The 14,234-nt window shown below is 36.4% G+C and overlaps 1 protein-coding gene across 1 annotated transcript in view; it reads right to left on the bottom strand.

Annotated features, from left to right (window-relative positions):
• The window catches only part of ANKAR (ankyrin and armadillo repeat containing), a 103,420-nt gene that overhangs the window by 67,196 nt on the left and 21,990 nt on the right, over window positions 1–14,234 (bottom strand). Inside the window, exons 3-6 of the mRNA XM_006864069.1 lie at window positions 8,367–8,530; window positions 7,593–7,696; window positions 6,186–6,366; window positions 3,599–3,818 (exon numbers count right to left, since the gene is read on the bottom strand). Coding sequence (XP_006864131.1) covers window positions 3,599–3,818; window positions 6,186–6,366; window positions 7,593–7,696; window positions 8,367–8,530 — 669 coding nt within the window. The remainder of the gene's footprint in view (window positions 1–3,598; window positions 3,819–6,185; window positions 6,367–7,592; window positions 7,697–8,366; window positions 8,531–14,234) is intronic.

Here is a 14,234-nt window from a genome sequence, read left to right as displayed (position 1 = left end):
AATGAAATGCCACTTCATACACACTAAAATAGAGGAAAAAAAAAAAAAAAAAAAAAAAAAAAAAAAGTAGACGTCAATGAAACGGAGTGACACAGAGGCTGCAAGAATGGTCTAAACATTGGAATGCTTGTGAGAAAGGTGCAGAGACAGGCAGCATTTCATTCTGTTGGACACAGGTCACCATGAATCAGAATCAATTCAATGGAACCTAACAACAATCTGTGGCTAAAATCAAGAAGCTGGGCAATAACAAGTTTTGGTGAGACTATGAGAAAATTGGAACCCTAATACACTGCTAATAGAATAGTAAAATGATGCCACGGTGGAAAACAATTGGATGGTTATTCAAAAAGTTAGAGTTCCCATATGACCTACTAATCCCATTCCTAAATGTTTTAGATATCCATACAAAAACATGTACATGGATATTCATAACATAATTCGTAAGAGTTAAAAAGTAGAAACAGTTTAAATGTCCACCAATTGAAGACTAGGTTTAAAAGAAATTGGTATATTCATACAAGATAATATACATGCTACAACATGAAAGAACCATGAAAACATTATGCTAAGTGAAATGTCAGACACCAAAGGACAAATATTAAATAATTCCTCTTTTAGCAAAATATTCAGAATAGATAAATGCAGAGAAATGTAAAGTAGATTAGTTGCCAAGGTAATGGGGGAGGAATACATGAAGAGTGACTGCTAATTGGTACATGGTTTCTTTGGGGGATGATGAAAATCTTCTGGAATTATATAGTTATCTTAGTCTGGATTCTCTAAAGAATCAAAACCAGTGAAGCTTATATATGTATATATTGTTATTGTTGTAGATGTTAAGTGCCACTGAGTTGTTTCTGACTCAAAGAGACCCCCAAATAACAGGGTTTCCAAGACTGTTAATCTTTGCAGGAGCAGAAAGTCTCATTTTTCTCCCATGGAGCAGCTGGAGGCCTTGAATCACTGACCTTGTGGTTCGTAGTCCAGTGATTCTCCTACAAAGCTACAGCACTCCCCATGTGTAGAGGGAGGTTTATGTCCAATAACAACAATATATATATTTGTAAACTTCACTGATTTTGCTTCTCTATTGAGTTGGCTCAAATAGTTGTAGAGGTGAACAAGTCCAAAGTCCATGGGTTAGATGGCAGGCTGAAAGCTTCTGACTCCCATAGCTGTAGGGCTGATGAACCGATATTAGGAGATCAGACAGCAAGTAGGCAGGTCAGGCAGGGTAAGATGGCAGTTGCTGATGATTCCCAGAATCAGCAGACAATAAAGCAGGCCACTGGCTCAAGTCCAAAGAGCCAGAGGTCAGATGATGAGTCAGCTTGCAGACTCCAGACCCAGCCATCAGAAAGCAAACTTTGCCTGAGGGTTCAGTATATTGGAAGCAGGCCACACCCTTGAGGAAACATCCTTTCAATTGATTGGTTGCACATAGCAGATCTTACCATGGGGATCACTATGTCTTAACTGGCAAACCACTGAGAATCCTGGCCCACTCAAGTTAGCTCTCACAATCCTCTTTTGTCAAGGTGGCACCTGTGCATTCTCCTAAACCATACATAATTTCTAAATAAAGACAATTATACAGTTATATTTGTATCTAACGTGATACAACTAATACACATACAACTGAAAATACACTATCCCCATTTACATCTTATCTTTTATAAAAGAACAAAAGAAAAATATTTTGCACACATACAAGGGGGGAAAATACTCATAAAAATTACAGTCCTTGTTTTTGCAACTGTACTACATGTCACATGACTGTAGCTGGTATATAAACTACCTTCTACCACCCGTTCCGTATTCCCTTTGCCCTTGGCAAACACCTCAGCTAGTTGTGGCTCTTTAAAACTTAGGAAACTGTGGCCCCACCCTTGGAAACCCCAAAGGTCATGATTCCACCTTTTGAAAGCCTAGAAGGCTCTACCTTTTGAGACGTCAACAGCTTTGCTTCCATCCTCCCTATCTCTTCAAGTTCTTTGGTCTCTAAAAGAGGACAGTCTCGCCTTTGCTTTGCTTCAGCAAAGCTTGTTAGCTTGACAGATAAGTGCCCAGAGGCACTCTACTCTTGGTACCAAATGTCTAGGTTCTCTAGAGACTCAAAACAAATGAAGCTTATATATAAAGAGAGGTTGGTTTGAACTATAAGGTTTGTGATTCAAACCCACCAGCTGCTCCTTGGAAACCCTGTACAGGGACACTTAACAACAACATGAAAAGAAATGGCTCACAGTTGTAGAGGTGGGCAAGTCCCAAGTCTGTGAGTCAGATGTCAGGATGGAGGCTTCTGAGTCACATAGCTATAGGGATAATGACCCAAGATCGGCAGGTCAGATAGCAAGCAGGCAGGTTGGGTAGGTAAGATGACAGCTGCTGATGACTCCCAGGGTTAGCAGGCAATAGAGCAAGTCACTGACTCAAGTTCAAAGGACCAGAGGTCAGATGCTGAGTCAGATTACAGGATCCAGACCCAGCAAAGCATACAAGCTTTGCCCAAGTGCTCAAGATATTGGAAGCAGGCCATGCCCACAAGGAAAGTCCCGTTCAATTGATTGGCTGCTCATAGTGGATCTCATCATGGGGGATTACTAAATCTTGTAGGACCAAGAAGAAAACTCCATTCTGTACATTAGCCTGAACATGTCCTCCTGTTCCAGGAATGTGCTAAATCAGCTCATGCTGCCTTAGAATATCCTTTCACCCCTAGCAACAGCAAGAACTAGATAAGTAATAGACAAGGCTACCCAAGGCCAGATGCCAGATGTTTTCTTTATCCTAGCCTAAGAACAAAAGACTACCAGTACTGACCAATTAAACTGTAACATCTCATACTTTGCCAAATGTCAACCAATCCAAATATTGTAAAGCTGAAAACCTAAGCTTGTTTGAAAACGCTATAAAAACTCCACTATCAAAGAGCTCAGGGCCTTTTCCCGAGTCCGCTGTGCCAGATATGGAGAAGGCCCAGGCTCGAGCTTGAATAAACAACCCTTGTGCACTTGCATCGGTGTTGGCTCCTTGGTGGTCTTTGGGGACCCTGAATTCTGGGTACAATAATCTTAACTGCCAAACCTCTGAGCATTCTGGCCCAGTCAGGTTGACACAAAACTTTAACTATCACAATAGTGATTATGATCATATGACTGTGAATATATTAAAAACCACCTTACACCATACACTTTAATAGGATGATTCTTGATCAGGTGTAAACTATATCAAAGAATCAATTCTATAAAAAATATTTTCAAAATCTCATTCTTACTCTTTCTCCTCCTGTATCCTCTTGCCAGCGGGCCACATCAAGAATACTAGCTGACCTAATTACACTTTATTCCAGTTATTGCCAGAAACTGGGTAAAAGAGGATACACATGCTAACAAAACCGCAAAAACGGTATTCCTATAAATTACCTGACTGGAAAGTCCACTGCTACAAAACTCAAAATCTGTGAGGGATAATTCAAACCAATAAAAAAAAAGAAAAAATCTTAACCTTGCTCTATAGTCAATATACATTCTTAACGTTGCAAAAAGGATAAAATAAAATAAAACCATTTTAGGCTTACACATCTTTATGATACCTTGGCTGAACATAACAAAGCGTCTCTGGTTGACATTGAAGTTAGCATTGCACAGCTGACAGATGATAGACACTCTGTTGTGTAGAGCAGCATGGTGGAAGATAGCATAGCCTCCTTCATCTGAAACATTGATGGTCGAACTTGAGGTTTTACGGCTAAATGTGTGGAAAACAGCAGATAATCCTCTTTCAACAGCAGACTTCATACCAAATGGGATGCTCTAAAATTATTTTAAAAGTCAGAATCAGTTTGCTTATTTTGTTCAAAATACATTTAAGCTTTGTTTTAAAGGGCGTTGGGGATGTGAGCTGGTGTCGCACTGCAGGATAATGCATTGGACGACAAACCCAGCAGCTGCTCCCCGGAAACCCTAAACGGGGTCACATGAGTCGGAATCAATTCCGTGGCATTTAACAACAACAACATAGTAATATAATTACATGATTGACACTCAGCTGGAAAAGAATTTTCACCATACCAATGTGGAAGGTATATTACTGGGTAATTATTAAAATTCCTAAATCTATAAAGCACAGTAAAGAACGTTTAAAACTATTTTTGGAAGGTTTTTTTCCTCCTTCATTTTGTTTGTTTGTTTGTTAAAGAAGTCAGAGATCTGCCTTTGGAGACGTTTCAAAACAGCATTGTTTTAAAACAGATATTCCTGAAATACTTCAAAAACAAATAGAGATGATTGGTTTCTTCTTTGATTTAAAAGCAATCTAATCTAGAAGTACAGAACCTTGAAATATCTAACTAAATACAGTTTGTCTTCTTTTACCGTAGAGAGGTAAAAAATGTTAAACTCTTCAGTTAGACAGTCTACTTAGTATTTTAAAACTACAATGATAGGCACTTAACAACAATATGTACATATTCACGTTGTTGGGAAGTGCCAACAAGTCTGTTCCAATGCATATCAACTCTGTATAGTGTTTCTGTGGAGTATCTTGTTGGTCTGAACCACGAACCTTTTGAATAACAGTCCAGTGCTTATCTACAGCACCACACCTGGACTCCATATATATAATATATAACTTCTTACACTAAATCATGTGGTAATTGCCGGGAGCCAGCCCCAGCAAACTTATTCCAGGTTTTTTCCGAAGGCGAGTGTGGACGTCGGCGATAAGGATTACACGGAGTCAATGGGTCTTCTTCTTACATGCTTTAATATTCTTATTTCTATGCTACTCTAATTCTCTACTTCTCTCATTCTTTACTGTCTTGCTCATTCTTTACTCCCCTGCTTTCCTGCTCATCTCTTTTGCTTCTTTTCTCCCTTCCCCTCCTTCCATTTCTTTACTGTCTCTTTCTCTACATTACTCTTATTCTTTTTCCTTCTACACTACTACTACTAATTATCTACATTACTGCTTTCACTATTCCACTCCCCTGCTCCTTCTTTACATTATTCCCTCTATCCTCCCTCCATTCTTTTCTTGTCTCCTCTCTACCCCGTATTCTTTCTTCTCCCCCTTCCTCTCACTACTTTCATATTCCTTCTACTTACCTCTACTTACTCTACTTCCTCTATTCTTTCTTACAACCCCCTTATATAACATTACAAAAAAAACATTGCTTTCATAGTAATCAATGACATCAAAATACAATCAAGTCTGGGGCACATTCCTCATGGTTTACAACTCTTAAATTTACAACCGGGATGGGAAGTTACAGCAAAGACATTATCTCAAGGCATAGGAGACATTCAGGCACCTTGAAACCTTTTAGTTAAACATTTGTTCCTACATAAATCTATTCTTTTCTCTGAGAAGCAAGTTAACCTTCACATATTTTCCTTAACCTTTGTCTGTTAAAGTCTTGTTAATTTTAGTTGTTAGGTGCAATTAACTCTTCATTAACTTCTTCCATACACTATCTGTTTATAGTCTACAAAAAATCACTTATCAGGGAAACTGACGCTATGAAAAACAACTCCTCTATTTTACTGATCATTAATTTAAGAACGTCTAAGTCAGACTTTTTATTTAGTATCTGTATATACCCATAGCCTTTATCTATAGTCTAATTGTTTTTAGAAATTCTTGTACCCACAGCCCTTATTTATAGTCTATTCGCTTTTAGGATTCTTTATTGCCTTAAACGAAGGCTACAAGGAAGAATGTTTACAATCACTAAGCCTAAGCTGGTAGTAATTCAATTGACAAATCCTATTTCCTAGCAATCTTAAGTACATTGTTAATATAAGTATTAAAACTACCTATGATTACAAGTAGAATGAGATGTAGCTAATGTGTGGCTTCTAACTTTTAATAAAAATATACTAAAGTGTTAGAGAGTCAAAAATCTAAAGTAAAAGGGATACTAATAAAATCATGAATAAATCAGAGAATGATTCAACAAGAGAGAAATTTAACTAGGGATCTGCGCATAGAAATAACTTTGTGGCTCTGTCATCCAAAGAAAATCATTCATCGCAGCTCTGCTAAAACAATGAATTCTTCTATGTGCGAGTTTCCCCGTGTCTCATTTATTTATTTTAATTCCTCAATTAATATGTCTCAATTTATTTATTTTAATTCCTTAATTAATTATGGCTCTTGACAGGTAATCACTGAAATACCTTGCATTTCATAGCTTTTTTGAAACCAAATTTTTTCTTAAATTGTTCATGTAATTGAGCATCTGTCAGCGGAAGTCTTTTTGGCCTCAGATTGTTCACAATTTCATTTATGGCTCCCCACCACTGGGTTTTGTATAGTTGCTGATAGAAAGCTTCAAGTTCAAAACAGATCACATAGTAACTATAAAAAATATAGAAAAAGATACGCTTTTATAACTTTGAAGTGATTTACTACTTTTTTTGTCCTATGCTGGCAAAACTTGATGTTCTATAACAATTAAATATAGAAGGTGGTTGAAATTGTACTCTAGTATAAGTATTTTGATAGCATGGATTCTGTTTTGGGTAAAGGTTCCCTTGGATTTTATTCACTGCAGCAATGAACTAAAGAAACCTCTAGCCCACCAATGTCCTGAGCCAGGTTCCTGGATTACTTTAATTCAGTCTCCAAAATTGAGGGGCAAGTATTATTCTGAATCCTTCATAAGTCTCTATGTTGTTGTTGTTAAGTGTCATCGAGTCAGTTCTGACTCAAAGTGACCCTGTATAGCATTTCTGAGGAGTTGTTGGTGGGTTTGAACCACCAAACTTGTGGTTAGCAATCCAGTGCTGATCCTACAGTGGATTGCTAACCTATAAAAGTTCTCTATAGCATTTGATTATTTTAAATTGCTTTCATATTCTAAAATGTCTCGACATTTTTGGTTTTCATGATTCCTCTTCTTGGTTCTCCTGTACCTCTATTACTTCATCTCAGCCTTTTTTGCTGGTTTTATCTTTCTTTGTCACCTACTGCTTAAAAGCTACTTTCTCTAGGGTTCTAGAATTGTCCCTATCCTTTCAACTACTTCCACGACTTAAAATAAAATGAAACAAACAAAATAACCTTCTATATGCTCTTAAATCTCAAACCTCTACCTCCACCCCGAGGTACTGCTAAACCCATATTTTTTAATTACGTTGTCCAGGGTGTGGATTCAAGAAGATAACACACAAAATATTTCATTAATACCATAAAACATATGCCTATTCCAAAAGATGACATGTATAACAAGAATCAGTTGAAGAAGTTTTAAGTCAGATTTCTTAAGGAAATGAATGGTACGAAGGGTACATGCTGAATCCTCTGCTTTTCAGTCGATCCATAGGATTTGATCCCCACCTCCGCCCCTATTTAACAACTTTGTTAAATATAACATCTGTTAACAAGCTCGAAGGATTATTATACAGGCTGTATCAAAGTACGTGAAGTAGTAAGTAAAACATTCAATACTTTAGCTAGTATGCTATTTATGGGCATCATTTAAAATCTCCATGCCCAGGTTTTAATAACCTAGTTCTCAGCTATATAGTCCCTAATTTTCAATAAGTTATAGCTACTATAAACAAATACTGAAAACTCCTTACCTTTTCTCATGAAATTCCATGACTGGTATTGAATAGTATTCCTTGTATCCTGAATCTTCTCCAAAAGTATTAGCAGCACAATCCCGTATTTTTTCTAAATTTTTCTAAAATATGAGTTATGTTGCTAAAATATCTTTAAGGAAAGTTAAACAACAGCTAAACTTCTTTTTTAGATTAAACCTTATACATGTATATGATAAAATTTTAATATAAGTATCTGCAAACATCCAATCCCTACTTTAGGAATGACAGAAAAAAATAATATGTAATATGGAGAAGAGAAGATAGAAAAACAATGATATTTGAAATGTATAATGTTTATACTGTTTCAGATAAAAATTACTGTGACCAAGCAAACTGTATCTAATACTAATACTAATCTTTGAGATAATTTAGGAGAGTATGTCGTGAATGATCAGTGAAATCTGTACTCTGATGAATTATTCTAGGGCACATATGAGATCTGTAAATTCTGAGAAGATGATAACTGTACTTATTTATAATTTTATGTCTAACATCTAATGCTATACATAATATGTATGTATATAGTACCCTGTGCAGGGTCATTATGAGTCAGAACCGACTCCACGGTACTTAACAACAACAACAGTTACACTAAACACAAGTATGTTAAATAACAAATGAATAAATTATGAGTTGTCAGGATAATATTTAGAGTAATTGCCTAGTGCTATACCAACAAAGACTCCTTCTGATTGGACAATAAGATAAGACTTATGAAATAACAATTTGGGGAATGATAATAATTTAAACCTGAAATTCTTCCAAAGCATTCTCAATTGGAGGGGTGCTGATGTCAAATTCAATTCCTCCATGAACGTGGAAATATTGATTCTCTTTGTAGTGGAAATTCTGGCATTTAAAATCTTGTCCAAAAATAAATGGAGGCAATTCTCGCTCTGTCTTGACCTTGTCATCTCCAAAAATTGAAATAAATTTTTATTTGAAAAATGAACAATTATATTTTGGAGATCTAAATTTTTTATTCACAAAATCAAAGTGAAAAATTCCACATGATGTTAAAATCTTGATAATTAAAGATTATTATTTTTAATACATCATGTGCATATACATTTTAAGCATTAAAATATGGTTATATCAGACATTTGGGGCATTTTCTGTAGTTTCTTTGCACAGATATTCAAAAGTATAACCAAAATGTCACTCCACTTACTGTTTTCTATTACTGAGTTTAAGACTAATATTTTACCTCCATTACCAGAAAGATATCACATAATAATTGAAACTATGTCTTAGAGAACCTTTAGCTAAATAAATACCTCAGCTACCTTAGGTAAAAAGTGATCAAATAGGGAAATAAGTAAATATTTCTCACAGGACAAAAATAAAAAGCTGCTTTCTCCAGAAGTAATGCAACCACACATATTTAAAACTAAAAAAAAAAAAAAAAAACTATAAAAATCCTAGCCTAATTAGGTTTTTTCATTTTTTTTAAAGTTGTTAGCAGAAATGGCTTCATCAGTATAAAGTATATACTCAACATATTTTGAGAAATTTAAAAGATATTGAAAATATAAAAAAATATCTTAATCTAGAATGAACTATTAAAATTTAATCATATTTACTTTCAGTCATTTACATAAGAAAACATTATAGATATAGTCAATGTCCTTCTTAAGTAAGTCCTCACCAAGAACACATACTGTCACAATTTCATATTTAAATTGTTCAAACATATGGGTAATCTTTGCTATCTGAATTCTCACTACCCAAATTTTCACTGGATGATTTACAAAACTTTCTGCTAAAAATTTTCCATCAGAATAGAAAACCCACTTTGCTAACTACATATTTGGACACCGTTGAAAATGTTCATATTGGTTGCTAATCTGGGACGAGGAATAGTTTGGAGGACAGCCTTGCTGTTTAAATATCATTTATGTTATAATCTTTCCACATTAAATAAATTCTTCAAACAAAAAAGATAACCTCATGACAAAATTAGACAAGCCTACTTTAGCACTGAAATGACATCAAGGACATCAGACATAAAGAAACAAAAATATCATTTAAAAAAAAAAAATAGGAAAGAAAGGAAAGTCCAAAATGAATATCAGAAGAGATTATGAAACTTGCTCTAAAATGTAAAGAAGCTTAAGAGAAAAGATGAAGTAAAAGAGCTGAACAGAAGAATTCAAGAATTCAAAGGGTAGTTCTAGAGTATTATATTGAAATATAGAAGGATCTGGAGTTAAAAACCCAAAAGGGAAGAACACACTTGGAATTTCTCAAGCTAAAATAACTGAATAAAAAACTCAAGCCTCAAATTGAAATACTGAAAAGTTATGTGGGCAAAATGTTGAATGATGCAAGCATCAAAAGATGGAAGGAATACACAGAGATACTGTACCAAAAGGAAGTGGTCGACATTCAAGAGATAACATATCAAGAACCAATAGGAATGAAGGAAAAAGTCCAAGCTGTACTGAAGGCATTGACAAAAAGCAAGGTTCCAGGTATTGATGGAATACTGATTGAAATGTTTCAACAAACTGATACAGCACTGGAGGCACTCACTCATCTATGCCAAGAAATTTGGGAGACAGCTACCTGGCCAACCAAATGGAAGAGAGCCATATTTGTACCCATTCCGAAGAGAGGTGACCTGACAGAATGTGGAATTATGGAACAACAATACCATTAATATCAAATACAAGTAAAATTTTTCTGAAGATAATTTAAAAATGGTTGCAACAATACTTAGGGAATTGGTAGAAATTCCAGCCGATTCAGAAGAGGACTGAGAGAATGAGGGATATCATTGCTAATATCAGATGGATCTTGGCTGAAAGCAAAGAATACCAGAAATAGATTTACCTGTGTTTCTTTGGCTATGAAGAGACATTTTCCTATGTAAATCTTAAGAAATTATGGATAACATTGCCAAGAATGGGAAATCCAGAGCACTTAGTTGTGCTCGGAGGGAACATATACAAAGAACAAGGGGCAGTTATTCCAACAGAGCAAGGAGATACTGCATGGTTTATAATCAGGAAAATGTGCTTCAGGGATGTATCCTTTCACCATATTTATTAAATCTGTATGCTGAGCAAATAGTCTGAGAAGCTGGACTATTGAAGAAAAATGGCATCAGGTTGGAGGAAGACTCATTAATGCCCTACAATAAGCAGATGATACACCTTACTTGAAGAAAGTAAAGTGGTCTTGAAGCACTTACTAATGAAGATCAAACACTATCACCTTTAATGTGGGTTGCACTCCAGTATAAAGAAAACAAAAATTCTCACACATGGGTCAATTAGTAGCATATTAACAAATGGAGAAAAGCTTAAAGTTGTTAAGGATTTAATGTTACTTGGATCTATAATCAACACCGATGGAAGCAGCAGTCAGGAAATCAAAGGGATGTATTTGCAATGGGAAAATTTGCTGCAAAGGACTCTTTAATGTTAAAAAGCAAAGATGTCATTTTGGAGAATAAGGTGAACTTGACTTAAGCCATGGTATTTTCAATGGCTTTTCATATGTATTGGAAAGCTGGACAATGAAGGATAAGGAAGACTAAAGAATTGATGCCTTTAAATTATGTTGTTGGCAAAGAATATTAAATATACTATGGACTACCAAACTAATCTGTCTTGGAAGATTCACATACATTGTTGAATTTAGAACATTTCCAGGTAAACAAAAATTCAAAGACTTTGTAAAACTTTTTTTCAAAGTTTTCAAAGACTAACTCTACAAAAAATACCTAAGTGAGTTCTTTGAGAACTAACAACTAATCTCACAACCTGAGATAATATCACCCAGAACTTAATCCAGATATAGAAGCATTCAATATAAAACGAAACTACAAAACTAAAAATAGAGAACCAGAGATATTAATTTTCAACAACAACAAAAATCACAAAGTAAAAAGAGGGAATAGTGTAGTTACAGAACTTCCAAATGAAAAGGAAATTAAGCAAATGCCAATAAATAAATAAATAAAAATAAATCTAATGTAACCCTAAAACTAGATGAAGCCTTACTTATGTCTAGTCCTAGCTCAACCCTTTTTCCTAACACTCACCCTAGTCCTACCCATAACCCTCACACTAGATGAAGTCCTAGGTCTAGCCTAGACCTAGCTATTGTTGTAAACCTAACTCCTTATAGACCTAAGAAAAAGACTCCATTTTGTACATTGGCCTGAGCATGTCCTCCTGTTCCAGGAAAAAAATACAGGAATGTGCCAAGTCAGCTCGTGTTGTATAAGAATAGCCCTCCACCCCTAGCAACAGCAAAAAGTAGATAAGCATAGCCAACAGCTCAAGGCCAGATGCTGTATGTTTTCCTTTATCCTAACCCTGCAGCTCAGGCCACTAGTAATGACCAATCAGATTGTAACACCCCATACCTTGCAAAATGTTAACCAATCCTAGAGTCGCTAAGCTAGAAATCCCCGAGCTTGCTTGTAACCTCAATAAAAACCCTGCTGACTAGTTCAGGGCCTTCATCCCAAGTCCACTGCTTCGGATACAGATGGGATCCGAGCTCGAGATCGAATAAACAACCCTTGTGTGTTTGCTTCGGCATCGGCTCCTTGGTGGTCTTTGGCCATTACAACCCCTAACTCCTTCCCATAACAACAACTAATCTCTCTTAGAAGAAGTACAGCCGGAATATTCCTTAGAAGTGAGGTTGGTAAGACTTCATCTTATGTACTTTGAACATGCTATCAGGAGGGACCCATCCCTGGAGAAGGATATCATTTTGGTAAATGAGAAAAATCCTCTGTGAGATGGCTGAAATAATGGATTCAAACGTAATAATTGTGAGACTGGTGCAGGATTTGAAAGTGTTTCCTTCTGTTTAAACAGGTTGTTATGAGCCTGAACTGACTCAATGGCACCTAATAACAATTTTTACATCACATAGTGAAGAACTTTTTATGGAAGAACTTGTTAGAGGGAGAGGAAGTACAGGAGTCACACTTAAACAGATTTAATCTGCATACAAATGATTACTCCTGCTAATGAGATTGACTGAGATGATCACATTCTAAAACACAATGACATGTTTTTATATAATCAAAGGGTCAAAGGGAACATCCTTTTTTTTTTGGCTTTCTCCTACTACTTCATGACAGTCCTGGTGTGGCACTGTGGGTTAATGCGTCAGACTGCAAAGCCATTTGAACTCCAAGGTCGGCGGTTCAAGCTCACCAGCTGCTTCTTGGAACCCCTATATAGGATCGTTATGGGTCAGAATCAACTCGACGGCACTTGACAAACTACTTCATGAGGAGTCGTGGTGTGGCATTGAGAGATAATGCGCTGGACTGTAAGGTCAGTTTGAACCACAAGGAAACCCTACACAGGGACGCTATGAGTTGGAAACAACTTAAGGGCACTTAACAGCAACATTACTTCATGTATATTTTTGGACAATGGTTAGTAGCCTCTATTCTGGAATTGAGTCCAGATTTAAACATCAATCAATTTAAGAGATTTACCATTTTTTCATTCCTTCACCAGTTTATGCTTGCTTATCTTTACCCTACGCAATACAGCCACAGTGATGAAAATCTCTAGCTCTCTTTTCTTTTTGCCAAATTCACTCAGGTATATCACTTAGTGGTTCTCAGCCCCACATTTACGCTTTAATGTTTTCTCTGAACACACCCATAAGTTAGAATTTTCATATTCCTTACTGTTGGCTTTCAGTGCAGTTTTGCTTGTGGAAGATAATGATCAGAGACTGGAAGGTGAGGAGAAGGACGAAGCCATTTCCAACTCTGGCAGATAATGTTGTGTGGCAGAAGTACCAGGACACCTACAGCATCGGTGAGAGTGGGAGCTCCTTGGCTTGTTGCTCAGGTGCAGTGAGAGTCTGGCAGCAGTCTCTGCCATGTGGTGCTTTTGTGTCCTGAGCAACACCACTTCCCCTTTTGCTTCACTAGGGGTGGTAGCAGCTTCTTGTAATTGTTAGTATTCAAGTAACATCACCTGCCCCTTTTTACTTCTCAACTCGGTCTAAACTTTAAAAATAAATACTTTCCTTGTTTTAAATCGACTCTGTTTAAATGGTCTTATTTACCTGATAATGTTACATATGTTGTTGTTGTTATGTGCCGTGGGATCGGTTCCATAGCAACCCTGTACAAGGTTTCCGAGGCTGTAAATATTTACAGGAACAGAAAGCCTCATCGATCTCCTGTGGAACACCTGGTAATTTTGAACTGCTGACCTTGAGGCTCGAAGACCGATTCGTAACCAGAGCTCCTTAATGTTACATATAATTTGCATTTATTATATATCTTTATTATTTATTTATTTCTATTATAGTACATTCATTACTTTTGTTGTGTGTTGTTAGGTGTTGTCAAGTTGGAAATGACCGTGTGAACAACAGAACAAAATACTGTCAGGTCCTGCACCGTCTTCACAATTGTTTTGTTTGAACGCACTGCTACTGCCAACACATCAGTTCCTCTTCTTGTGGGTCTTCCTCTTTTTTACTGACCCTCGGGCTGCGAACCACAAGGTCAACAGTTCGAAACTACCAACTGTTCCGCGGGAGAAAGATGAGGTGTTCTGCTCCTGTAAAGATTTACAGCCTCGGAAACCCTGGACAGGGTCGCTATGAGTCAGAACC

The sequence above is a fragment of the Chrysochloris asiatica genome, unplaced genomic scaffold (genome assembly GCF_000296735.1).
Source record: "Chrysochloris asiatica unplaced genomic scaffold, ChrAsi1.0 scaffold00059, whole genome shotgun sequence".
Lineage (NCBI taxonomy): Eukaryota > Metazoa > Chordata > Mammalia > Afrosoricida > Chrysochloridae > Chrysochloris > Chrysochloris asiatica.
Note: the sequence above shows the minus strand (reverse complement) of the source record. Positions and strands in the feature narration are given on the sequence as shown.